We start from the raw sequence: 27,335 nt of genomic DNA, 5'->3' as shown, positions 1-27,335 counted from the left end.
AAACAACTGTGTATGTTTTTAATGCATTGCTCCATATCAACTCTCTTCTCCTTTACTTCTCTCATAACTACTTCACAGTAGACTCCACTCTTAAAATTAAATGCATCTATTGGTAAAAGTAAAACTGAGTGATCCACTTCCACTAGCCAGTAGTTTGGAAACAGCAAAGTAAGCCACCTTTACAACCTTTACAGTCAACATAACAAAAAAGTACAGGGAGTGCAGAATTATTAGGCAAATGAGTATTTTGTCCACATCATCCTCTTCATGCATGTTGTCTTACTCCAAGCTGTATAGGCTGGAAAGCCTACTACCAATTAAGCATATTAGGTGATGTGCATCTCTGTAATGAGAAGGGGTGTGGTCTAATGACATCAACACCCTATATCAGGTGTGCATAATTATTAGGCAACTTCCTTTCCTTTGGCAAAATGGGTCAAAAGAAGGACTTGACGGGCTCAGAAAAGTCAAAAATAGTGAGATATCTTGCAGAGGGATGCAGCAGTCTCAAAATTGCAAAGCTTCTGAAGCGTGATCATCGAACAATCAAGCGTTTCATTCAAAATAGTCAACAGAGTCGCAAGAAGCGTGTGGAAAAACCAAGGCGCAAAATAACTGCCCATGAACTGAGAAAAGTCAAGCGTGCAGCTGCCAAGATGCCACTTGCCACCAGTTTGGCCATATTTCAGAGCTGCAACATCACTGGAGTGCCCAAAAGCACAAGGTGTGCAATACTCTGAGACATGGCCAAGGTAAGAAAGGCTGAAAGACGACCACCACTGAACAAGAAACACAAGCTGAAACGTCAAGACTGGGCCAAGAAATATCTCAAGACTGGTTTTTCTAAGGTTTTATGGACTGATGAAATGAGAGTGAGTCTTGATGGGCCAGATGGATGGGCCCGTGGCTGGATTGGTAAAGGGCAGAGAGCTCCAGTCCGACTCAGACGCCAGCAAGGTGGAGGTGGAGTACTGGTTTGGGCTGGTATCATCAAAGATGAGCTTGTGGGGCCTTTTCGGGTTGAGGATGGAGTCAAGCTCAACTCCCAGTCCTACTGCCAGTTTCTGGAAGACACCTTCTTCAAGCAGTGGTACAGGAAGAAGTCTGCATCCTTCAAGAAAAACATGATTTTCATGCAGGACAATGCTCCATCACACGCGTCCAAGTACTCCACAGCGTGGCTGGCAAGAAAGGGTATAAAAGAAGAAAAACTAATGACATGGCCACCTTGTTCACCTGATCTGAACCCCATTGAGAACCTGTGGTCCATCATCAAATGTGAGATTTACAAGGAGGGAAAACAGTACACCTCTCTGAACAGTGTCTGGGAGGCTGTGGTTGCTGCTGCACGCAATGTTGATGGTGAACAGATCAAAACACTGACAGAATCCATGGATGGCAGGCTTTTGAGTGTCCTTGCAAAGAAAGGTGGCTATATTGGTCGCTGATTTGTTTTTGTTTTGTTTTTGAATGTCAGAAATGTATATTTGTGAATGTGGAGATGTTATATTGGTTTCACTGGTAAAAATAAATAATTGAAATGGGTATATATTTGTTTTTTGTTAAGTTGCCTAATAATTATGCACAGTAATAGTCACCTGCACACACAGATATCCCCCTAAAATAGCTAAAACTAAAAACTACTTCCAAAAACATTCAGCTTTGATATTAATGAGTTTTTTGGGTTCATTGAGAACATGGTTGTTGTTCAATAATAACATTATTCCTCAAAAATACAACTTGCCTAATAATTCTGCACTCCCTGTATATAAAATCACAAATACCTAACATCAGTTTGGTATTTGGACAAAGTATTCGATGACAAAAGCTGCAATACTTTGTGCACATACATGTCCTTACTGTCGGTGCCAAAAAGCTCACAGTATCATTCACTGACTGAGCCCTCAGGTTTCAAGGTAATGTGTGCGAAAAGATTCGTGTGCTAACAGCTGGTGTTGTTTGGACTGTGTTTCTGTTCACTTTGGTGTTATTGCATGCTTCATGAATGGGATCTTTTCCATAAATGTGACCGACACTGATGAAAGGATGAAAAGCTCAAGAATCTCTATGTAAAAATTACAACAACAACAACAACAAAAAACGTTAACCAGTTCAGGGTCTCTAAAATAGTATTTGTAATTAATATTTTATGTAGGAAAATAAAAAGGCAGCAGATTAATTTAAGGAAAATGTTTAACGCGATGTGGTAATAAAATGAACTCAGTCATGTGAAATACTACAAATGAAAAGGGTTAATTCACCACATAATGTGATCAGATTATTATTAAAACATACAGTGGGAGCAAAAAATATGGGAAACAATTTAACTGTTTAAATAGATCTAAGTGATAAATTGAAGACTATTGAAAAATATTCTTCATGAATTCATTTTTTATCCAGTTTTTGGGTCTTTACCTGATTACACTGACCATCATTACAATTTAATGAAGCAAAACAAACTACAAAGTTTTTCAAAGCAAAATGTTTTCTGTTGTCTTCACATTATAAAACATTTAGCACACCTAAAAACAGTAACGACATGATCTAACTCATCTGGGAATTATGAGTTTGGATCCATCTTAGTAAATCAGAGGGTCACAAATGGATTTTAGAACACATGTTATTCTGATTGGATTAGAACAAGGAAAACGTTACACTGTAGACTTTTAATTTGAGCAGAAAGCAAGAAGCAGTTCTAAACTCTTACCTGTAGCTTGATCTTGTCTCTCGCCACGTTACCTGCTGTTCAGGATGTTTTAGAGGCTGACTTATCAGCTTTATGTCAACAATACACTGGCCACACAACCTGCTCAACTCCCATGATTATATAATATGTCCGAATTGGAACATCTGCTTATGGTGTCTTGTTTGGCCACCTTCTCCAAACTCTCAGAGTGCTGTGAAACCGTGTCACATCCAACTTGTTGCATAGGCCACTGTAAGGATCACTTGCTGTCACTTGATCCTCCTTAACTGCTAGTTTTCAGTGTGCAGGGCAGTACAGTTTGTTTGTTTTTACAGTCTAGGTATGCATGGAAGGATTCTGTTAATCTGATCCAGAACTTGTCCTCCGAATCCTTCATTTTGTATCTTATTTTTTCAACCAAGAATTCCTAAATGGAAATTTTGATTAAAATTACTCTGTTTTCTGTGCCAAGATGACAAAAATGTAAGAATCAGAAAACATGAACCTACAGCAACGTTTTATACCTGCTCCTCCATGCTGTCTATCTTAACCAGGTCTCCCCTTTCAGCTCTGCAATCGTCTCTGCTCTTGCTCCAGGACAACTTCCTGGTGGATAAATAATAGCAGGTTTCCCTGTGTTGCTCCCAACCTTCTTCACATCTTAGAAAGGGCTCATCTTTGAGGGATTGCAGCAAAGAAGAATTTACTGTTCATATTTTAGGAGTTGGAGACAGCAGGAGTGAAAATGTGCATTTAATAATAATAACAATAATAGCTGTGTCTCAGAAGATTAAATTTCACTCAAGGTTGATATAATGCTGCAGTGTATGAGCTCCATATTCTTACCTATAGGAGAGGGTTTGGTTTTTTTTACAGTTTCCAGCTTCAATTCAAGGTTTCTGAGGGTTCCCATGGTTCTTATGAGTGCAAATTCTAGGAAAATTAAAAATAAGAAACACATACATGCCAGTAACAGTTAAGGTTTCACTTAATCTTTGTAAAAAAACAAAAATACAAATACAAAAATACTGCTTATTGTCATGGCTCGGGCAGATTGGGTTACTTTATGCCTTTTTTAAATTTTTTCTGTGGTGGTTCTGAGTTCAAGGTGCAAATCAAGGTGGAGCGCTCTGGTCTGTCATTCTCACACCTGCTCTGAACTATTGCAATCAACCCCTGAAGTATTTGGCTGAATGACCAACAGATCTCTGTGGTGGTAATCAGGCTCACCTTACTATTAACCTGCATTCCTGTTTATAGATTTCTTATGTTGTTTTTGTTCTTGACAGTGGCCTCCAGCCTCACCTGGAATGCTTACTTTAGCTGCATTTCCACTCAGTTTGTGGGTTCTGCCCCTCCTCATGAGCTCACTCTCACCTCCAATACTGTTCTAATTATCTCACACCATTCTCAGTTCTTTATTAGTACTGAGGACATTTTCATTTGGGGCCATCATTCTATTATATTTAACTTTTCCATCTGTCCCTCTCTCCTGTTCGATATCTTGTTAATTCTTATATTTTAAACTCCTCTACTGCTGCTAAATTTCTTCCTGGTGTTTTTAATGTGGTCTTGCCTGTCTCTAACGATGTTGATTTATTAACAGATCTTTTTAATAATCATTGCCTTGATGAATTCTTAATCAACCAGGTAAGTAAATCTCCAAAAGTTGATTCTGTTCATCTGGACGTAGCACTTTCAGTGGGAGAAACGTTTCATCACTCAGCCAAGTGACTTCTTCAGTCTCAGCTGACTGCAGGTTTCTCCAATCTTATAAACAGTACATTTGCATAATGACTGAAACCAGCCCACTGAAGGAACAATGGGCTGGGAGGTCAGTTCCTTCATCATGATTATGCAAATTCTCATGACCATTGATCAACAACCACTGATCAATGGCCATAAGTACCATTCACAGAGTGTTGGGGAAGTCACGTGAAGATTCATCAGCCAGATTAAGTGTTTACTTACAATTGACAGTGATAGCGGACATCATCATCACAATTCCAATCAATACTCTCCACACAAACAAGCATAAAAACACTCGACTATCACTAAATCAAATTTAACACTCCTACACAAACACGATTTGTAATGACGCAGGTTCAGTTTACAACAGGGCTCATTCGCTCGGTCAACAAGTGGAGTAAAACCAGGGTCATGATAAACAATATATATGCTGTGTTTTTTTCCTGAATACTTTCTTCACGTTTACTGTCTAAGGACAGTGCTCGCAAGCACCCTCTGCTTATGAACAAAAAACAAAAAAAAACTTTCGTGTTGGTGGAAAAATGTACAGTATCGACAAATTGAAAAATGATATGGCAACATAACATTTGGTTGTTTAGGTAGAGGGGGAAGTTTTAGGAGTGACGGCGAGAGAGAGAGAGACAGCAGAAAAAGAGAGAGAGCGAGTATTGAGATGTGAGAGATTTAAGACGTTTAGCGTGTTTGGAGTGTGTAGTTAATGTTTTGTCTTGTGTAGTGTTGTGGATAGTTTTGTGTTGTGTGTCAGCACAATGAGACGACTGCTGTCTCCAGGTAGAAAAAGAAATGATACACCTGCTGCTGTCAGACCTGCAGGCATCAGGCTGTGATGTTCTCCTTTGTAGTGGACAGAAATTATTTTTTTGGAGTGGCACAAATAATTTGTGTGGCATCTTATTGAATGCAGAACAGCTGATTGTTCTGTAAATAGTTTGAAATGGTTAAAAAAAACAAGGTAAAAGGTAAACAGGTGCAAATAACTTTGCAAAAGTTGTGTTTAGGATTTTAAAATTGACAATTTGTAGTTGCATTTAAAGTTATGAAATATGATTCATTAAACGTGTTTGTGGTTGTTAAAGTAAAAAAAACCCTTTTTCTACTCGGATTTTATGTTTTTTGTCTGATTTTAGATCAATTGTGTTAATACAGTATGTCAAAATGAAAACATGACTGTAAATTCAGACACGTGAGGTTGTGCTGAAAAGGATGATACCAAACAAGGCAAAGTAAATAGTTTATAAAGGTGAAAAGTAAAATCAAAAGTAGTCAAAAAAGGCCAATTATACCCTGGATCCCAGAGGATTAAACTATTTTTTTAAGTAAATAGTTACTAAATTAAAGTAAATTAATTACTTTTAGAATCTTGTAACTCAGTTAATTTTTGGAATGAAGTAACTAGTAACTATAATGAATTACTTTTTCAAAGTAATTTGCCCAACACTGCACTCCAGTGACGTTGAGCGCAGACAAAAACATATTTTATTTATGTTGATTTCTCAGTTATAGCAGTACTGAGAAGTGTCAGCCAATCAGGTGACTCCAAGCACTGTAATGGTCAATTCCACTTCTTTTTCAATGATATAAATATATTTACTCCATTTTAACACTTAACATTTCTTCCATTCTGCTTTAAATGTTATAATAATTAATAATTCCTTCAATAGCTATTTTGCATATTTATATATTCAGTGAAATCCAAAATGTGGTGGATTTTTTTTCATTGCTTAAAAGTTGTAAAATTGGGACAATTTATAATTGAAAAAAATATTGAAAATTTCACAGGAGCTCACACATTCGTTGTACAAAATAATGAGAGCAGTAAGGAAGATACCAGATACACAAATTTTACTTTCATTTATTTAATCGTGCTCTTTTTTTCTCTGTTTGCAACAATTCTTTTAAAAAATTGCATCACTCCACTCTGGTGTTCAACATGGTGAACTGTATTTCAGAAAGATATACATTTAAGTTGCAGTTACTCCTGCTTTCTCACAAATACTTCTTTGAGGCTTTGAGCAGGACTGATCAAACCAACACTTCAGATCTTTATTTTCATATTCTTCTCCCATTCTCACACAGTCCTCTCCATCAGGATCTCCCTCTGTCACGTTGTTTGGCTCTTTGCCAGCCCAAAACTTCAAACTAAAAGATGAAGAACAGAAAGAAGTAAAAACTGGGAATATTAATTCTGGAAATGGAATTTTTTTTCTTCACAACAATCAAACCTTTCATCCAGCAGTGATCCGTCCACCCACAACCATCTGCCCTCTACTGCTGAGTCTGTCAGTCCAATCCAGAACTTGTCCTCAGCTTCTTTCATTAGTTCTCTCACTCTTCTCTCCAGGAATGCCTGATCACAAAAAGATGAAGAAAATTACCTTATCTGACAGTTCTGTGCTGAAACATGTGGAAACATGACTAGTGTTTCATACCTGCTCCTCCCTGCTGTCTATCTTAACCAGGTCTCCTCCTTTAGCTCTACACTTATCTCTGCTCTGTTTCCAGGATGATTGACTGTTGCAGAAGTAATAGCACTTTCCTCCATGTTTCTCCCAGCCTTCTTCACATTTATAAAATGAGCCATCTTCGAAGAGATTACAGCAACAATTTCAGTCACATGGCAAAAAAAAATCACTGTTCATATATATCTATAAGGATGCAAATGGGTCAAAGACCAAATTCATCCAAATGTATTTATCATTTGGGATTTCGGAAAGGTAGGGTGCACCGTCCTGCATGATTATACAGAGATCTAACAGAGACTCTCTCTAAAGGATAACTAATAATTAACTTTAATTTAATCAGGACTAGTTTTTTTCTGATGCTTGAATGTAAAAAAAAAAACAACTACATTCTTTGTATCAGGTAAAAAAACAAAAAAAAAAACTAGGCAAGCTTGGCTCATACTCAGCTATGTGCCAGCAGAACAATCCAAGCATAGCCAAATATCACAGCATATCATCTTTATTTGCTTACCTGTAAGAACATTTTGACAGTTCATTCTGAGCTCTTCCAGTTCTTTCAGTGATTCTCTGGTTTTCGTGTTTTCAAACGCTGAGTTAAAAAATAAGAGAAACAAAGATTTTGTAAATTAACAAGGATTACAAAAAACAAAAGAACAAAAGCCCTGAAAAAGAGAAACACATAATCTTTAATTTGCTGCAAGTCTATTAAAACACTGAAGTGACATGATGGCTTGGCCAGTGTACAATATGCACCTCACCTGATTCATAGAAAATGTAAAAATTAAAAAATAAAATAAAATAAAAACTCACTCGCAAACTCACTGAGACGATAAATAATGAGAACAGCAGCTGTGAGCAGAAGACAGAGAACCAGCAGTGCCACTCTCTCTGCCTTGACCTTTGACCCTGTGCTTGATTTTGCATGCCAAGAGTCAGTTTCACCTGATGAACATTTAGAGGAGAAACAGATGTGAGCCTTCAGAAAAATGTGTATTCATCTGTTATAACAGTTTTTAAAATTTTCTCAAAATATAATACTATAGTACTACTATAATAGTACACTGTATTATAGTAGATTGTCAATGCAAGAACAGTTAAGTTGATTAAGATGCTTTCCTCCAACAGGAAACATCTCATACGTGAATATCATCCATGTTAAAACATGTTTACATGTCACACGTCAAATACAAAGAGGTCAGTTCCTCTTTGTATTTGGTCTTGGTTACTTCCTTTTTCACACCTTTTAAACACTTAACAGTTTATCGTCTTTTTCTTTCTTGCATATTTGTAAATTTTGATTCATCCTCTCTGAGAACAATTACTTCGAATCTTTACATTTTTGATAACTGCAAGGACTAAAATAAATTGATAGGATTAAAGAATGACTGGCGCCCCTTGTCCCTCACCTTATAAGAGAATGAGTGGATGAGTAAAGAATTAACGTGGGCTTGGAATATTTTTAGGTTATGTACAGTTAATGTTGTTCTATTTCAGTATACAAACCTTATTCTGTCACGGCTAGCGAGGTGTAGCAAATATGATGCAAATTAAAAATCATACATGGAATTTTTTTAAACAAATTTGTCAGATGGTTAAATAAACTTTCTGGCAATGATTTCATACGATTTTAAGGGGTTAGTGGTCTTACCTTCTATGTAGCTCTGTGGATGGCTCATCATGCTGAGGTTTCAAAATCCTGACTGCAGTGTTCTTCCAAATGTCTCTGAATCACAAAAACAGAACAAAATATTGATAAATTACTCAGATAAACTCTTTTTGTTATTTATTCTATTACTATGCATTTAATATAGATGTAGATAATCACTGGTCCTCATTCTAATTCTTTCCTTACACCTTACCGTAGGCTTGTAATAAGTACTAGATGACAACTTCATGTTTCACAACTTTTAAAAACAACAACTTCCCTAAACTAAAGCGGATGGAGGAAGCATCATCGATCGTCTTGTTCCTCCTACAAGAGTAACTGCTGTTATTAACTAAGGCAAAGTTGTTGATTTGTTGTTGAGATGTGTGCCCGGTGGTCTAGTGTGCTGCCTTCTCACATACAAAACATCTGAGTTCTCTCAGATTGCTATTAAAAAACAACACAAGTGTTTCAAATAAGAAGTGAGCAGGTCGAGGCAGAAAAAAAAGAACTGTTGATTGGATGAGTTGTTAGATGAAAAACAACACAAACATTGATCTTAAATTTGAGAAAACATATCTAAACATAGCCATGCGAACATATTTCGCAAAGAGATGTTGCTGTGATAATGTAATGTGTTTGCGTTTAGCACACACAGCAGCCATATGTACTTTGTTAAGCAAATGTTGTTCATATTTTACAGGCTGAACTCAGTTTCAGGCACATAGATTTAAGTTGTCCAGTTACTGCTGGTTTTTCACAAATAGTTCTGTGAAGGATGATTTAAATCAACACTTCTGGCCATGAGCTGTTCATAGTCCAGTATATTCACTATTTGTTCCATTTAAATTGTTGGTGTCCAGTTGCTGCTCCGCCATCCACACACAACCATCTGCCCTCTATGGCAGAGGTCTCGAACTCCAGGCCTCGAGGGCCGATGTCCTGCAGGTTTTAGATGTGTCATGATCCATCACAGCTGATTTAAATGGCTAAATTACCTCCTCAATAAGTCTTGAAGTTCTCCAGAAACCTGGTAATGAACTAATCATTTGATTCAGGTGTGTTGACCCAGGGTGATATCTAAAACAGGCGATCGTGGCTCAAGAGTTGGCAGTTCGTCTTGTAATTGGAAGGTTGCCGGTTCGAGCCCAGGCTCTGACAGTCTCGGTTGTTGTGTCCTTGGGCAAGACACTTCACCCGTTGCCTACTGGTGGTGGTCAGAGGGCCAGGTGGCGCCAGTGTCCGGCAGCCTTGCCTCTGTCAGTGTGGCTGTGGCTACAATGTAGCTTGCTGTCACCAGTGTGTGAATGGGTGGATGACTGACCGTGTAAAGCACTTTGGGGTCCTTAGGGACTAGTAAAAGCGCTATACAAATACAGGCCATTTAGCATTTCTTAAAGAGCAGATTAGTGGCTCTATTTAATTGAGAAAATGTACTGAATAATCTAAAATGCATGGAAACACTGATCTATTAAAACCTGTAGGACACCGGCCCTCGCGGCCTGAAGTTCAAGAATCCTGCTCTACCATCTTTCAGTCCAATTCAGAACTTGTTATCAGATTCATTAGGTTTCTCAATTTTGTCTCCAGGAATGTCTGAACAGAAAAGCTTTAGGAAGATGACACTGTTAGACTTTTTTGTGCTGCGATCCAAACAAAACAGATCGTGTCAAGGCTGTGTCCAAATTCAGGGTCTGCACGCTTGAAGTACGCGCACTATGCGTACTACGTACGATGCGTACTATAAGTATGAGAAGTGCAGAAGTGAGAGGCTTGTGAAATGGGACGGTCTAGCCTTCGTCGCGCTGTTCAGGTTGCCTAGCAACCATGATACTAACCGCGAGAAATGTTTCATACAGCGTTGTTTGACTGAAATGAAGGAGAAAAATGTTTTTTTGGTCATTGATTTTTGTCATGACATCACTTTGATTAGTTGAGTATCTGAGGCTGAGACCACAGGACTGTAAAACATGATAGTTGGGCTTCACAGTCGTCACACATGGAAATCAAATGTGTGATAAGCTGCAAGATTCAAACACAAGTGTAACTTATAAATACATTTTCATACATTTATTCCACAATCAGAGAGAAAGAAAAGGAGAGAAAGTGCAGGACAGACAGACAGGTGACAGTCTCAGGTGTACACACTGCTACACAACAGCACCAGAGAAGGAGGATTTAGTGTTTGTGTTATTATGAGTGCTAAACAAACAGAGTTCCCAGATGGTACAGTGGACACATGTGTGACTCCTGTGATTAAAGCATCTTTCTTTCAGCTTAACGAGTGAACCGCCAGCTCGTTCAAACACACATTAAAGTCCGTTTGGCTCGACACCACCGAACAGAGGCAGCAATATAACATAGCTAACATTAACAGTGCAGTGAATCCTGCTTGTGCCGTGATATTCAGGACTGCAAACTGAGCAGCATCACTGACTTTCAGCTTGTTGTGTTTGTGGTGTTGTAATCTCCCAATTCTTTTAATCTTTGGGCTGAAGGAAGGACAATACTCGGTGTATAAATGCTCAATCAACAATCATTTATTTCCATACAATTCAACACTTATGAGCATTAGAACCATCATGATGGGGAGACCTGCCTGCAGAGGGTCACAGCAAGTCTCAAAATGGTGACGGGTTACCCAGCTTTTTATACTCTCTAGTGGCCCCCACCTGGTCGTAAAAGCCTAAACCTTCACATTCTTTCTCTCTTACTGCGCCTAAGTTATTTTTTTTTTTTTTTTTTTTTTTTTCTTAAATGACATCAGAAACAGCAGTATGCGACATTACGTAATGGCAGAGCTTCAGTTCATCCTTTGTCTTTTTTTTTTTTTTTTTTTTTTTTTTTTAATAAATAGGACAGGGGGAATGAATGAGAGAGAGAGGGGGAGAGAAAGAAAGAAAACCAAAGGGGAGAAGAGACGGTGAGAAGGGGGGGGGAAGAGAGACAAAAAAAAAAAAAAAAAACTCCTGGGTCACCTGTATGGAGAAAAAAAAAAAAAAAAACAAACAAACAGAGGAGACAGCAAACAACAAAGAGCAACATAATAATAGAGAAAACAAAGCACCATCACAATAAACTAGCTAGTCATAGATATCAGTATTTACTAAGTAATAAACGATATTGTGCAGCACGCAAGATAGACAGCGCACAGTGTGCTTTGAGGCAGCAGCCAAGAAAGCTTTAGTCCGCGTCTGTGCATACCCATGTGTGCATACCTGTGTGGATCAGCATGCTTGCATTCCAAAGGTTTCTCCATGTAATGATCTGCTAGGGAGTGTGGGGGGGCCACAGCCCCGTCCTCCAGGGTGTGAAGCGGGTATGGAGGAGATCAAAACTCCAGACATCCAGAGGCCCCCAGAACACAAGAGACCATGGAAGACCAACAGAGGGGCAGCCGCGCCACTGTTCCAGTAAGAGCTGAGGAGAGTCCCAGATGAGGGCTCGCCCAGCAGCCGCGGAGCAGAAGTCAGGGGGAGTTGCAGTGACGCGCCCGTGAGCTCCGCCGGCCCCCAGCTGCGCCTGAGTGACCGAGCCCTAGGCCGAGAGGCCGGGGGCACCCCACCTCCAAAGGGGCCCGAGCGAGCCCCAGGCCCCAGGCCCCGACAAGCGGCCGCCAAGGAGTGAGCCGGTGTGTACCCGGACGCCCACCCCCAGACACAAAGAACCACCAACACACCGACACCTGAGGGAGTCCGCCACCGGCAGGGGAAGTGGTGGTGGGTGGAGATAGGCCTCCAAACCTTGGAGGGCCTGAGGTGTCCCCAGAGAGGTGGCGTCTGATACCCAACCTGACATATAGACACAGACATACAGGCACACACAGACACAAACATCCATTCCCACCCTCATGCTCTCATATGCACTCACTCCACACTCAACCAACGTGGAGACAGACATAAAGAGACGCTGTACACACAATCACACTCCCCAAGCGTACTCTACAAACCGGGTCTAGGTACCCTTGCCCCTGGAGGGGGGAATTGCACCCAGACCCAGGTGGTGTTACCCTTTTCCCTGCGGTGGGGAGAGGCAGACCACCCCGACTCCGCAGCAGCAGGGAGGCCCCACACCCCAGACCGCAGTCGGACGGCCAACTCCTCCTACTAGCCCTCCCGCTCCAGCAGGCCGCAGAGAATGGGGGTGGGAGAAGACTCCAAACCTCCCTCCACCCGCTCATTGTAGTGTTGATGCATATGTGTTCTAAGGTGCAATTAAAACCCAGGAGGGCATGGAGCTACCTGCCAAGGAGCAGCAGGTAAGCGCATAGTCCCTCCTGCTAGCCCTCAATGACTAAGTGTATTTAAAATTGAGAGGTGGGCAACGACGTCAGGGGTGAGGTGTACACCCTGATGGTGATTTGGACTCCGTGATTGTGCCCACCCCCAAGATCCTATATGTATGTGTAATGAGAGTGTGAATAATGTGAATGTCTAAGTTGTGGGATAAAATTGAGGCAGAGGCAGCCAGAAGGGGACAGGGGGGGGGTAGCCTCCTCTGCACCCTGGTGACATACCCCCACTCCAAGGCCCTGCATGTGTGGGTGGTTGTGGAGGAGCGGGAAGAGGGAGGCAGCTGGAGATGGGGAGGGAAGGAAGGGAGGGGCAGGTAACCCCTCCCTGGGGCCAGCTCCCCCGCTGACCCCAGTAGGCACTCCCACCCTCCGCGACCCGCCAGGGAAGGGGGGCCCAGGCCCATCAGACCGGGGCCCAGTGCAGTAGCGCCCCCCGGCTCCACAGAGCCCTGGACAGTCCACCCAACCCCACCACAGAGAAAACTGCACCCACCCCACCAACCACACATCTTCCAGACTACATAAGACGGTAAACGCCCAGGCTGAGATCTTCCTCCACCTCTCCTGTATCTCCCCCTCCTGCAGAGAGTTCCTGAGAGAAGAAAGCTCCTGCCAGATGTGACCATCCCCCCCACCAGTTGAAGAGCCCCCCAGGCGGCTCGATGCACCGGCGGCACCCTGCTCCAGGGCCTAAGTTATGACCTCGGCTCCCTGTCTTTCTGCTCTTCTGAAAGGTGGGGGTCTGGAATGTTGTCTGTTTCTTCTATTATCTGCACAAGGTCCTCTGCACACAACATTCTCTTCATGATTCAGCAGTATGACATGTCCACAAACAGTGTAACACATTCACAGCAGATCAAGGATACAGAGTGATGCACACTTATCTAATGACCTACGAAAATGATTATGTTCTTTTAACCCAAAAGTATAATGAGGACTAAACTACATACACAGCACACCATCTAAACTAAAGGATAATATATGACCTACAGCAGTTAACATAATTCAACTATTTTGATTACATATATAAGGTAACATATGATAACAGAATAATATCACAGTAGATATATGACTGACTTTAATTATCCACAAAATCATCACATTCTCTGTAAGATTAAGGTCGACTTTATATATATATATATATATATATATATATATATATATATATATATATATATATATATATATTTAGAAGTAGAGGCTTTAAAACCAAGTTAACGCTGAAAGTACAAACATCACTAATGTCACATAACTTTGCCGGCATGTGGCCAACAGTAATGTTTTAATGTTCTTCATTATTAAACATTCGCACATAAATAAGTGACATTATATTCAGTACTTACTTTTGACAGTTCACTCTTCGGCCGCTCCCTTCTGACGTATTTTGCGGCAAAATTATCCACACCCACCGCCACGCTATGGATTGTGGATTGTGTGTGTGGATATATGGGACCACGAAGCGTGCACCGGACCACGACTGATATTTGGGGACATCGACGGCGCATTTGGAGTATGCATTTGAAGTACACTTCAAATTGGGACAGCCGTTGTCGCGTAGCGGTGACGTAATCGCACTCAGAATGCGTACTTCAAGCGTGCAGACCCTGAACTGGGACACAGCCCACAACAACACAATACCTTCTTTGGGTTTTTACTTTTGTTGTTCCCGCCTCCGAAATATCTGGGGGTTGACTTGAGTCCTTCTAAATTAAACTATTTGTCATTGTTCGGGTGAGTGGCAGTATTTTTCTACAGTGCTGTGGTCTCCACCTCTGGAGTCATCATCATCATCTCACCCAGTATCCACACCTGGTGATGATTGAGCCAGCTTTATTTAAGACCAGCGCACACATCTAGCCTTCGCCAGATAGTCTGCTAACCCACCTACGTCTTGATGCATGCTCAATCATTCAGTAAAGTAAATCCCCAAAGTCTGATTCTGTTCAACTGGACGTAGCGTTTTTAGAGGAAGAAACGTTTCGTCACACATCTAAGTGTCAGACTCACCTACTGGCCTACACCGCTGTAACACTATCATTTTTCACAGTTTGCTCTGTTTGGCTTCTTCTTTTCCTGGTTATAACTTTGTTACTCCTCGTATCCCATAGGCCTTATTCAGGACCAGAAGAAAGCAGGTGGTGGACAAGAACCACCTCATCTGTCAGTCCAAGACATGAGTCACAAAATTCAGCAACGAAGCAATTTTGTTTTACTCAGTGTGGTTTTAATAAGCTTTGAATACTATTTTGTCTTTTAAACTGTTTTGTCATCTGTTTTCAACTTTCTCTTAAGCCAAATACTGAAAAGGCTGTACGATATAAAGCCAACAACTTTTCAGTCAATATTTTTCAATTTTATTTTTATTATTATTATTATAACAATGATTTATTCTCTTCAATCTAAGAAGTATTTATGTTCGAATTCTGTGCTGTGTTTAGTATTTCCTTGAATGTCAGTTTTTTTAATGACTATAGTTTTGGGGTGGGGGGGTCATGTTGGTTCCCCTTTCTTGTCCAATTTGTATATCTTCGGTCAGCATCTACACTCATGAATATTTTCTTTTACACTTTTGTGGCTTTAAAAAGTTGTTCAAACCTTTATGATGGAGAATACAAACTTCCTGTTCAAGTTAAAGAATGGAGAGAAGACCTGAAGTACAGCCCTACAGTTTATCTTTGAATAACTGAACGCAGAGACTAAGACTGACAAACACAGGAAACACTGCGGACAACACACAGGGAAGGTAAATACTAAGAGAACTAAACCAGAACCACAAGAGAAAAAATTGTCTGTTTTGTTTGTCGCAATCATCCACTGAAACCACACAGTGACTAAATTTCTACACTGTCTGTGTGTATAGAAAACAATACATGCATAGCATAACATTTTCGCTGCTGAGCAGATGAAACCCAACTTTATCTATCCATGAAACCAGAGAACACACACCAGTTACTTAAAATGAAGGAATGTCTTAAAGGTATAAAGACCTGGATGACCTTTAATTTTCTGCTTCTAAATTCAGATAAAACTCATGTCACCGTATTCGGCCCTGAAAATCTTATAAACATGGTGTCTCACCAGATACTCACTATGGATGGCATTACCCTCTAATAACACTGTGAGGAATATTTGAGTCATTTCCTTTAAGGCGCATATTAAACAAATATGTAGGACTGCTTTCTTCCATTTGCACAATATCTCTTGTGTATGTCTCATTATCCTGTCTCAAAGCGATGCTGAAAAACTAGTTCATGCATTTTTTTTTACTTGCAGGCTGGACTACTGTAATTCATTATTATCAGGATGTCCTAAAAGTGTCATGAACCGTAGTTCTAGCACACAAGCTGGACCCAAAAGCAAACACAATGCGCAGAAATGCACACAAAACAAACTTTAGTTTTCAACCAAAGGTGACCCGGAATAACCAAAGACAACACGCTCCTTTGGCGCTAAATAGAAGAGACCGGGAAATAAACGACACGGGGACGCCGTGATCGGGACCGTTTAAACCTGGAGGAATGAGTGCCCGCAGGAGAGGATTTCAGGGAGACGAAGAGGATGATACGCGGTTTCTCTGAAATCTAGGCGGTCAGGAGGACAGGCAGGTGAAGGTACGAACATGCCGGACAATAACCACTGAGTGGCGACTGACGGACTGCATCCCATGATGCTTTAAGTATTTCTTCTTCAGTCTCAGTTCTTATCTTCAAATAGCCTTGGTACCCATGAGAGGAGCCAACAAACAAAAGAAAATAATCATGCACTGAAAAAAGAACAAACAACAAACAGCATGCAGACACATGACCACAAAGGAAGTGTTTGAAGCTTGTGCAATGTCTAGCTGCTGCTGGTTACTTCGAAATATGTCTGTTAGGAAATTTGCACGACAAAACTGAACATAACACACATGAGACAAGGTAGCTTCAAAATAAAACACTTTGAGCTTAACAATAGGAGAGGGAATAAGAAACAAGACATGAAATACACGACAGACTGTGGAGATGAGATGAAACACAAGGAGAGCAACACCAGAAAAGGCAAGGGAGATGAAATACAGAGACACCACCAAGAGGGCGAGGGAGACTATAGAGTGTGCTAAATGCAGAGAAGAAGACTATAATAGATGGGACATGACAACAAGTCATGTCGTACCCTCAACTAGCTGTGTGTTCTGCGTCTATGTTCCTAGTGTTTAGTCTCCTGCTCCAGTTTTGTATTTCTTTTCCAGTGTCTCAGTCCTTGGTTCCTCTGTTCAGACTTTTGTTTGTCTTTTGGTGAGTTTAGTTTGTACTAGGTTTTTCCCAGCAATAAAGCTGCGCTTTAAGTTTCACTTCCGTGTCTGAGTTCTGCATTTTGGGTCCACCACTCCTGCCTGCCTGCCACACAGCGATTCATGACACTATGAACTAATGCTGACACAGCTATTGAGGAAAAATGTGTTTCAGCATTCAAATTGGACAATCATCTGCCCTCTTACGATGAGTCTGAGAATACAATCCAGAAATTGTCGCCACCATCCTTATCGTGTCTCTAAACACTGGGAATATCATATTCTGATTGCTTAAGAGCCAACGCTTTAAATGAATGTTTATAAAATACATGTTTCTAACACACTGTAGTGTATTTATATCAGATAGAAGAGGATAGAAGTTTCTCATGCTGCCATATGTGACAGACACAAACACTTAAACCAACAGGAAACATCAGACATTTGGTATCAGCTAACCACATGTTAAAATTTCACTCATGGTCACTTCCTCATTTATTTCTGTCTTGATACCTCAGTCATCTGTTTAAATGGTTGTCTTTCGTTCTTTTGTTCAAACTGATGCTTGTCCGATCACACAGAACTTTTTCTACTTCCTCATGATTTACATTTAAGTTATTTTCTTGTTTCTTTATATATTTACATGCATGTACTTACCTTTTATGTTCCTCTGTGGATAGTTGCGCATGCATGCTCAACTATTGGATTGGGTGGATTTATCCGTGCTTGAACAAATAAAACTAATCATAGATGTATTTATATTACAGCTGTGTGTGTGTGTGTGTGTGTGTGTGTGTGTGTGTGTGTGTGTGTGTGTGTGTGTGTGTGTGTGTGTGTGTGCGCGCGCACCTTTTAGAGAGGAAGGGGAGATGGGCAAAGGCGGCAGTTAGACCATTCAAGGGTGTCTGTGGATGCAAGAGGAGGACCGCTAGTCATCATGATACTTCTGCTGGGGAGGGAATCCAGAAAGTGTGTTTTTGCAGCAGATGTGCACCAGAGATAACCTGTTAACCTCGGCCTCCAAATCATTCTTTTACCCCGATGGTTTTTTACATTGTTTTCATTAAATCTTACCCCTTAACCCCAAGACCGTCTGGATCATAACATATACATTTTGTCATTTTGTGGTGAATAAATGGACAAACACATTGTCTGATTCTCGGCACCACACATATTGGTGTGAGCAGTGATTTTTTTTTTTTAATTCTTAAAAGAAAAAACAAGGAACAATCTTTTATTATTTCACAGATGTAAACACTGCTGCAGCAAAACATTACCTCAATAAACACATCTCATAAAAATATAACACATACAGTTTTATTCTGTCCTTTCGCTGCTGGTTTCTCACAAATACTTCTGCGAGACACTTTGCAGGATGTATCAGACCAACTCTTCTGGTAACCATGACTTTTTTCACCCATCATTACACAGTCGTCCTCTCTCCAGTTGTCCGGCTCCTTGTAGTTCCAATAAGATAAACTAGGAGATGAAGATCAAAAAGAATTGTCTCAGTAAACGCTGCTAACTTTGATTTTGAAAATGGGATTTTTTTCCCCCACATCAATCAAACCTTTCGTTCAGTGGTGATCCGTCCACCCACAACCATCTGCCCTGCTCTGCTGAGTCTGTCAGTCCGATCCAGAATTTGTCTTCATGATCCTTCATTATGCGTCTCACTTTTTTCCTCAGGAATTCCTAAACAGGAAAAGTTGATCAAAAATATTTTGTGACACTTCTCTTTGCTAAAGAAATGTAAAGATGTGGTTAAATATGTGAGAACCAAAACTTGCAGCAGTTTTTTTATACCTGCTCCTCTCTGCTGTCTATCTTAACCAGGTCTCCTCCTTTAGCTCTACAGTCATCTCTGCTCTTCGTCCAGGATGATTTATTGGTAGAGAAGTAATAACACTTTCCTCCATGATGCTCCCAGCCTTCTTCACATTTAGAACATGGATCACCTTTGAAGATATTAAAGCAAAGATTTCAGTCAGGTGGAAGAAACTGTTCATATTTGTGTGATTTGAAGGCAGCAGGAAGCTCCTTCTGTCCTGCAGGTACAAACTAAGTTACTGTTTCTGTGAGTCCATCAATGTTTCTTTAATCATCATCAGAGGACACAAATGTTTAAAAGAATAAATCCACAACTTATGTACCTGTAACTTCAGGAGGTTGTGGACATACAGGCTGCACCGTGCTGCATGGTTTTGCTTCAGAGTCTCTTTCTTGTACCATAAAGGAAACGTAGATTAGAGTTTTATTGGTTATTTAGTCTTTATGGCTTTTTTGCAGAACATAACAAAACTCTAACTGAAGTCAAATCATCGATGAATTGTTCTTAAATTAGTTTTAGTTATGCTGCAAACATTACTGGGAAAAATCTTTTTTTTAATCAGAAAATTGTGCACACTCACTGGTAACACAGAGGACAACAACAGCAGCAGCCAGAAGAGCGCTGATAACCAGCAGGGCCACTCTCTCTGGGTTGACCTTTGACCTTGTGCTCTTCACATTTTGTTGAGAGGCCTCTAAACATTCAAATGTAACACATATCACCAAGGTGTGACATATGAGTGTCATGGTCTCCGCTCCTCGTCAGCTGACAGCCGTCAGGTGTTTTGTTTTTGTTTACCTTTCTCTCTCACCTCTGCTCTCCCTTTCTCTCTCGCCCTCTTCCATTCTCTCTTTCTCCTGCCGGGGCGGAGCTCAGTATGGGCTCCTGCCCCTGGCCTACGCACCTGGAGGTGATCAGCACATCTGTCGCTGATCATGAAAGATTGGAACCCTTCTTAAGAGGGCGAGTCTGCTCTACTCGTCGCTGGATCGTTGAGTCATCAGCATTGCCTCTGGACTTGTTCTTCCCCTGTGCCTGGCGACTGAACGGGAGCAAGAGAGATAAAGGAGAGGAGATGTGCTAGGACTGAATGGAAACTTTCCCTTCCTGGACTCCTGCCTCTTTCACTCCTGGACCCTGGAACCCCGGCCCCTTTTTCCTTTGACACTATTATGTGTATATATGAATTCCACTGTAGGAAACACTGTAAATAAATGCACCTTTTGAAGACACTAGTGGTCTGCGCGTGAGTCCGATCTACGAAACCTGACAATGAGCATAAATATGTACAGGTTTTTGATACAACAATATGAATGCATGATTGAATTCTTTGTTACTTTGTGCAAATAATAATATGATAACTTATTTTTGTTTTTGGCGTTTGTATTCTGTGGTAATATTTCTACCAAATCTTCACCAAACATCATGCAAACTAATTACTTACAGTGGGGCAAAAAAGTATTTAGTCAGCCACCGATTGTGCAAGTTCCCCCACTTAAAATGATGACAGAGGTCAGTAATTTGCACCAGAGGTACACTTCAACTGTGAGAGACAGAATGTGAAAAAAAAATCCATGAATTCACATGGTAGGATTTGTAAAGAATTTATTCGTAAATCAGGGTGGAAAATAAGTATTTGGTCACCTCAAACAAGGAAAATCTCTGGCTCTCACAGACCTGTAACGTCTTCTGTAAGAAGCTTTTCTGTCCCCCACTCGTTACCTGTATGAATGGCACCTGTTTGAACTCATCATCTGTATAAAAGACACCTGTCCACAGCCTCAAACAGTCAGACTCCAAACTCCGCCATGGCCAAGACCAAAGAGCTTTCGAAGGACACCAGGAAAAGTATTGTAGACCTGCACCAGACTGGGAAGAGTGAATCTACAATAGGCAAGCAGCTTGGTGTGAAAAAATCAACTGTGGGAGCAATCATCAGAAAATGGAAGACATACAAGACCACTGATAATCTCCCTCGATCTGGGGCTCCACGCAAGATCTCATCCCGTGGGGTCAAAATGATCATGAGAACGGTGAGCAAAGATCCCAGAACCACACGGGGGGACCTGGTGAATGACCTGCAGAGAGATGGGACCAAAGTAACAAAGGTCACCATCAGTAACACACTACAACGGCAGGGAATCAAATCCCGCAGTGCCAGACGTGTTCCGCTGCTGAAGCCAGTGCATGTCCAGGCCCGTCTGAAGTTTGCCAGAGAGCACATGGATGATACAGCAGAGGATTGGGAGAATGTCATGTGGTCAGATGAAACCAAAGTAGAACTTTTTGGTATAAACTCAACTCGTCGTGTTTGGAGGAAGAAGAATACTGAGTTGCATCCCAAGAACACCATACCTACTGTGAAGCATGGGGGTGGAAACATCATGCTATGGGGCTGTTTTTCTGCCAAGGGGACAGGACGACTGATCCGTGTTAAGGACAGAATGAATGGGGCCATGTATCGTGAGATTTTGAGCCAAAACCTCCTTCCATCAGTGAGAACTTTGAAGATGAAACGAGGCTGGGTCTTCCAACATGACAATGATCCAAAACACACCGCCCGGGCAACAAAGGAGTGGCTCCGTAAGAAGCATTTGAAAGTCCTGGAGTGGCCTAGCCAGTCTCCAGACCTCAACCCCATAGAAAATCTGTGGCGGGAGTTGAAAGTCCGTGTTGCTCGGCGACAGCCCCAAAACATCACTGCTCTCGAGAAGATCTGCATGGAGGAATGGGCCAAAATACCAGCTACTGTGTGTGCAAACCTGGTAAAGACCTATAGTAAACCTTTGGCCTCTGTTATTGCCAACAAAGGTTATGTTACAAAGTATTGAGTTGTATTTTTGTTATTGACCAAATACTTATTTTCCACCCTGATTTACGAATAAATTCTTTACAAATCCTACCATGTGGATTCATGGATTTTTTTTTCACATTCTGTCTCTCACAGTTGAAGTGTACCTCTGGTGCAAATTACTGACCTCTGTCATCATTTTAGGTGGGGGAACTTGCACAATCGGTGGCTGACTAAATACTTTTTTGCCCCACTGTAACAGGGCAGTGAAAGTCCTGATATTATGAATCTCCTTTGTTACTTTGTCTTTTAATATTGTACGATTGAACAGAATAAATACTGAAATGTTATAAAGTGGTTTGAGGTAACAGTTCTTGTCTTTTGTGACTATGTAAATAAACATAAATAGAATTGAATTCAACTCAATTAAAGCTTTTGAAATAACTTCTTTGGCTGAGATAGGTAAATGAAACCAAGCACAGAAAAAGTAAACGGAGACAATAATTGCTCATTACTGCTCTTTACCTACCAGGCAGCTCCTTTGTGGGCGGCTGAGACTTTGAGATCCTTACGTCTGCATGAGTAGTGTAACCCTCTGCAGCAAAAACATGAAGCCAGAAATGACTGCTTACTTTGAAGTGAGTTACTGTTTGCTGCTAATAACGCCTTCAATTCACAAGAAGACTAGCTTCAACAAAAAGAAGTGTAGAAGGAGAATTTTCTTATATATCTCATATGTATCACTCATAGATAAGTAGACACGACTCACTGTTGGCCTCCCTCTTCCATCTAAAGGTTACGATAGAGTTCAGTACTTCATCTTCAGACATTTTACTGCTTTGTGACCTTCAGTTAGTCAAAGAGAGTTTAACAAGATGTAGACATAAAAAAAAACTTCCTGTTAAACAGACGAATGGGGAGGGTTTCATAAACCACTGCTCCACAAATAACAAGTGTTACTGGTTATATGCACTGTGGCTGATAAGAACAAAAGGCTTGTGATTTGAATTCTTTTGATCTCTTCTGAATTTATTGTAACTAATTGTTTAATCTCCTCCTGTTTCAATACCCTGTCTTATAGAATAAACCTGCAAAGTGTTTCTTAATGATATGTAATTCATAATGATGGATAGACTCACCATTAGTTTCCCTCACTTGTCTTTTTAAATCTTTTCAGTTTCATTGTACAGGAGTACAAGACTTCATTTTCAGATATTTTACTTCTGTGTGACTATCAGCAAATCACAAAGTAAAGTGTAAAGCAATATAAAAATACCTTCCTGTCAAACAGAAGAATGTATGATTTCACACATTTCACACACTTTACATATGTGAACATTTAAAAAATACTAGAATTTTGTCCTGTTGTACCTACGGGCAGCTATCATCACCATGATGAGCTTAGTCTTTGTTAGAGTTTATGGTTCGTCTGTTTCCTGTATCTCATTTTTATATCCATCTGAACTAAGAATACCACAAAGAACAAACATGAGAAGGATGAACAGGCAAGGTGAAAAATGAAATACTGAGTATTCACAGAAAACTCGAAACACTCCAAAACGTAAAATACTTACAACAGAAAACCTAACTATGAACTCAAACTAGGAACTTTGCACAGCAAACAGGTCAAACTCAAGGACTATGAAGATCCCAGGTTATAAATAAGTGTTAGCTTTCTAATGACTACAACTGGCTCGTGTTTTCTTTTTCTTACCTTACAACTAAGTCAGTGTTGGGTTACATTAGGATAATTCTGAACATCTGATTTGAATCAGATGCTCAACTTTTTGACTTTTCTAACACACTGTAGTGTATTTAGATCAGATAGAAGAGGATAAAAGTTTCTCATGCTGCCATATGTAAGAGGCACAAACACTTTAAACCAACAGGAAACATCCGACATTTTGGTATCAGTGGTAACATTTCACACATGGTCATGGTCACTTCCTCATTTATTTCTGGCTTGATACCTCAGTCATCTGTTTAAATGGTTGTCTTTCTTTCTTTTGTTCAAACTGATGGTTGTCTGATCACACAGATCTTTTTGAAGCTTGAACTTTTTCGACTTCCTTTTAATTCTACATTTAAGTTATTTTCTTGTTTCTTTGTATATTTACATGCATGTACTTACCTTTTATGTTCCTCTGTGGATAGTTTGCCATGCTGAGGCTTCAACATGACCAGAGTTAGTCCAGTTGTTTCTGAATAAACAAATAAATAAACTATAAATGATGTATTTTACTCTTTAGATAAACACGAGGACTTTATGATTGGGTGGATTTATCCGTGCTTGAAGAAGTAAAACTAATCATACATTTATTTTTGTTACAGCTGTGTGTGTCTCTCTCTCTGTCTCTCTCTCTCTGTCTCTCTCTGTCTCTCCCTCCTCCCCTGCAGGACTTTTTAAATTTCCTTTCAGAGATAACCTGTTAACCTCGGCCTCCAACTCATTCTTTTACCCCGATGGTTTTCTACATTGTTTTCATTAAATCTTACCCCTTAAACCCCAAGACCGTCTGGATCATAACATATACATTTTGTCATTTTGCGGTGAATAAATTCAAAAATTTAAATTTTACATTTTTTTTAATTCTTAAAAGAAAAAACAAGGAAAAATAAGGAACAATCTTTTATTATTTCACAGATGTAAACACTGCTGCAGTAAAACATTACCTCAATAAACACATCTCATAAAAATATAACACATACAGTTTTATTCTGTCCTTTCGCTGCTGGTTTCTCACAAATACTTCTGCGAGACACTTTGCAGGATGTATCAGACCAACTCTTCTGGTAACGATCACCTTTATCACCCATCATTACACAGTCGTCCTCTCCCCAGTTGTCCGGCTCAGTGTCTTTCCAATAAGATAAACTAGGAGATGAAGATCAAAAAGAATTGTCTCAGTAAACGCTGCTAACTTTAATTTTGAAATTGGGATATTTTTTTTTTTCCACATCAATCAAACCTTTCGTTCAGTGGTGATCCGTCCACCCACAACCATCTGCCCTGCTCTGCTGAGTCTGTCAGTCCGATCCAGAACTTGTCTTCATGATCCTTCATTATGCGTCTCACTTTTTTCCTCAGGAATTCCTAAACAGGAAAAGTTGATCAAAAATATTTTGTGACACTTCTCTTTGCTAAAGAAATGTAAAGATGTGGTTAAATATGTGAGAACCAAAACTTGCAGCAGTTTTTTATACCTGCTCCTCTCTGCTGTCTATCTTAACCAGGTCTCCTCCTTTAGCTCTACAGTCATCTCTGCTTTTCGTCCAGGATGATTTATTGGTAGAGAAGTAATAACACTTTCCTCCATGATGCTCCCAGCCTTCTTCACATTTAGAACATGGATCACCTTTGAAGATATTAAAGAAAAACTTTCAGTCAGGTGGAAGAAACTGTTCATATTTGTGTGATTTGAAGGCAGCAGGAAGCTCCTTCTGTCCTGCAGGTACAAACTAAGTTACTGTTTCTGTGAGTCCATCAATGTTTCTTTAATCATCATCAGAGGATACAAATGTTTAAAAGAATAAATCCACAACTTATGTACCTGTAACTTCAGGAGGTTGTGGACATGTAGGCTGCACCGTGCTACATGGTTTTGCTTCAGAGTCTCTTTCTTGTACCATAAAGAAAATGTAGATTCGATTTTTATTAGTTATTTAGTCTTTATGGCTTTTTTGCAGAACATAACAAAACTCTAACTGAAGTCAAATCATTAATGAATTGTTCTTAAATTAGTTTTAGTTATGCTGCAAACATTACTGGGAAAAATCTTTTTTTAAAATCAGAAAATTGTGCACACTCACTGGTAACACAGAGGGCAACAACAGCAGCAGCCAGAAGAGCACTGAGAACCAGCAGGGCCAGTCTCTCTGGGGTGACCTTTGACCTTGTGCTCTTCACATTTTGTTGAGAGGCCTCTAAACATTCAAATGGAACACATATATCACAAAGATGTGAGATCGACATCCCTTCCTTATAGATTAACGTTCCTTGAGGCTACTGTTTTGGTGCTATGTAAATAAACCCGAATTAAACTGAAGCTTGTAAATAAAATCCTGGGCTGACTTAGGCAGAAAAAATTGAGCACAGGGAGAAAAATGTAACCAGGAGAGAAAAACTGTTCATGCTCTTTACCTACCAGGCAGCTCTTCTGAAGTTGTCTGTGAGATCCTGACATCTGAGTAAGTCAAATCAGCCAAAGAGGAAACAGGCTCTGGGCCTACAACGTAAAATGTGATTGCTACTCAGTATCACGTGAATTTCTGTTAACTTGTGATAACATATAAGTTTAAAAAGAATGATATTGACACTAAATTCAAAGGTCCACTATAATTAGATCCTAAGGACATAATTCCCCAAAAATGAAAAAACAAAGAAATAAATTTTCTGTAAAAAAATAAATAAATTAAGTATGGTGTTAGTGCATTTACAATACAGTGTAACAATTTTTGCAGACAAAATAACATTTCCACATACATCATGTATACAGTGCTCATTTGAGGACATGTCCTTTTATACTCGAGCTGATGTGCATGTTCTTTTCATTTTAGCCCACTTTATAGTACAGGCAGGCATACAACAGTGATTTAAAACATTTTATTGTTAATGTTATCTTTGAACAGTGAATGTGAAAGGAAAAAAGTTAGACTTGGCTCCATCATTAAAAGACCACATAGGCCTACACATTTTGATGGCATTTATTTTTTTCTTGTACGTTACAAAGAACAGTCGTTCTCACATTTATATTGATATAATAAAAGCACAACTAAATAACTGAGAATCCATCATCCACATCGACATAATGAACATTAAATAAAGATACAAAAATATAAAGATATAAAAAGGCAGGAGCAATGTGGGCTCCACCCCCGTACAGTACAACATATTTTCAATGTAAGATGGGGAAATATTGTATTTTTCAACAAAAACATACCATGGGTACCAATTATACACTACTTAAGTTACTTACTTTGTACTTAGGATTACTTACTGTAAGTAATCCTTTCTTTGTTTCCTGTAATAACCTAACTTGTTACCCCCTTGTTCTAGTGTACCTACATTTAAGTATTTGGACATAAATATGATATATATATAAAATTGTAATTTAAAAAATACATTGAAATTGCATTGATGTACATTGTGATTAAGCCACATTATAAAGTGTAACCCATTAATATTCCAACTAACAAAAAGCCAATAATATTAAGCTGTATGCATATTAAATATAACTCATAAGTACACAAATAAATCAACTCACCTTTGGTTTCCATCGTCCCTCTTTTAAATTTGACATCAGAATAAACTATTTCAGCTTCAGGCATTTTACTGCTGTGTGACCATCGGTGAGTCTGAAAGAGACGTTTCACAGGCACAGACAAAATGGAAAACTAAAAAAAAAACCTTCCTGTCAAATCGACAAATGGGGAGGGCTTTACGAAGAACTGTTCCAAAATATCAGACTGTTTTTTAAACTCGTGGTTATTAAAAAAAAAATGCTCTACTTCCTTTTTTATGTGAATAAAATAAATTACAAATTTTCCATAACAAAGATGACGTTGAAGAGATGATGTTTGTATTCTTTT

General features: G+C 39.8%; 3 protein-coding genes across 3 annotated transcripts; all 3 read right to left on the bottom strand.

Moving 5' to 3' along the window:
- Window positions 1-6,323: 6,323 nt before the first annotated feature.
- On the bottom strand, window positions 6,324-8,691 carry LOC113014844 (CD209 antigen-like protein E). Its single transcript, XM_026156600.1, has 6 exons — window positions 8,567-8,691; window positions 7,729-7,860; window positions 7,430-7,507; window positions 6,886-7,037; window positions 6,679-6,803; window positions 6,324-6,595 (listed from the first exon to the last, which is right to left on the bottom strand). Exons 1-6 carry the CDS (start codon window positions 8,595-8,597, stop codon window positions 6,418-6,420), a joined length of 696 nt encoding a protein of 231 aa, XP_026012385.1. The 5' UTR covers window positions 8,598-8,691; the 3' UTR covers window positions 6,324-6,417.
- A 9,654-nt stretch (window positions 8,692-18,345) lies between these two features.
- On the bottom strand, window positions 18,346-20,262 carry LOC113014649 (C-type lectin domain family 4 member E-like). The gene is made up of 5 exons (XM_026156320.1): window positions 19,536-20,262; window positions 19,278-19,346; window positions 18,931-19,082; window positions 18,695-18,819; window positions 18,346-18,603 (listed from the first exon to the last, which is right to left on the bottom strand). The coding sequence occupies exons 1-5, from the start codon at window positions 19,699-19,701 to the stop codon at window positions 18,417-18,419; spliced, it is 699 nt and encodes a 232-aa protein (XP_026012105.1). The 5' UTR covers window positions 19,702-20,262; the 3' UTR covers window positions 18,346-18,416.
- Window positions 20,263-24,420: 4,158 nt separating this feature from the next.
- On the bottom strand, window positions 24,421-27,023 carry LOC113015234 (hepatic lectin-like). The gene is made up of 7 exons (XM_026157184.1): window positions 27,011-27,023; window positions 25,892-25,972; window positions 25,557-25,670; window positions 25,298-25,366; window positions 24,951-25,102; window positions 24,716-24,840; window positions 24,421-24,621 (listed from the first exon to the last, which is right to left on the bottom strand). Exons 1-7 carry the CDS (start codon window positions 27,021-27,023, stop codon window positions 24,435-24,437), a joined length of 741 nt encoding a protein of 246 aa, XP_026012969.1. The 3' UTR covers window positions 24,421-24,434.
- Window positions 27,024-27,335: the final 312 nt, after the last annotated feature.

This window comes from Astatotilapia calliptera, chromosome 22 (genome assembly GCF_900246225.1).
Source record: "Astatotilapia calliptera chromosome 22, fAstCal1.2, whole genome shotgun sequence".
NCBI lineage: Eukaryota > Metazoa > Chordata > Actinopteri > Cichliformes > Cichlidae > Astatotilapia > Astatotilapia calliptera.
Note: the sequence above shows the minus strand (reverse complement) of the source record. Positions and strands in the feature narration are given on the sequence as shown.

Coding starts and splice junctions, on each gene's coding strand:
- LOC113014649 (XM_026156320.1), bottom strand. CDS start 19,701: ATGACACTCATATGTCACACCTTGGTGATATGTGTTACATTTGAATGT. Junction 19,347..19,535: donor TGTTGTCCTCTGTGTTACCA/GTGAGTGTGCAC, acceptor TTATGGTACAAG/AAAGAGACTCTGAAGCAAAA. Junction 18,820..18,930: donor TAGACAGCAGAGAGGAGCAG/GTATAAAAAAAC, acceptor TTTCCTGTTTAG/GAATTCCTGAGGAAAAAAGT.
- LOC113014844 (XM_026156600.1), bottom strand. CDS start 8,597: ATGATGAGCCATCCACAGAGCTACATAGAAG. Junction 6,804..6,885: donor TAGACAGCAGGGAGGAGCAG/GTATGAAACACT, acceptor TTTTGTGATCAG/GCATTCCTGGAGAGAAGAGT. Junction 6,596..6,678: donor GGATCACTGCTGGATGAAAG/GTTTGATTGTTG, acceptor TTCATCTTTTAG/TTTGAAGTTTTGGGCTGGCA.
- LOC113015234 (XM_026157184.1), bottom strand. Junction 25,671..25,891: donor AACTTCAGAAGAGCTGCCTG/GTAGGTAAAGAG, acceptor TTGAATGTTTAG/AGGCCTCTCAACAAAATGTG. Junction 25,367..25,556: donor TGTTGCCCTCTGTGTTACCA/GTGAGTGTGCAC, acceptor TTATGGTACAAG/AAAGAGACTCTGAAGCAAAA.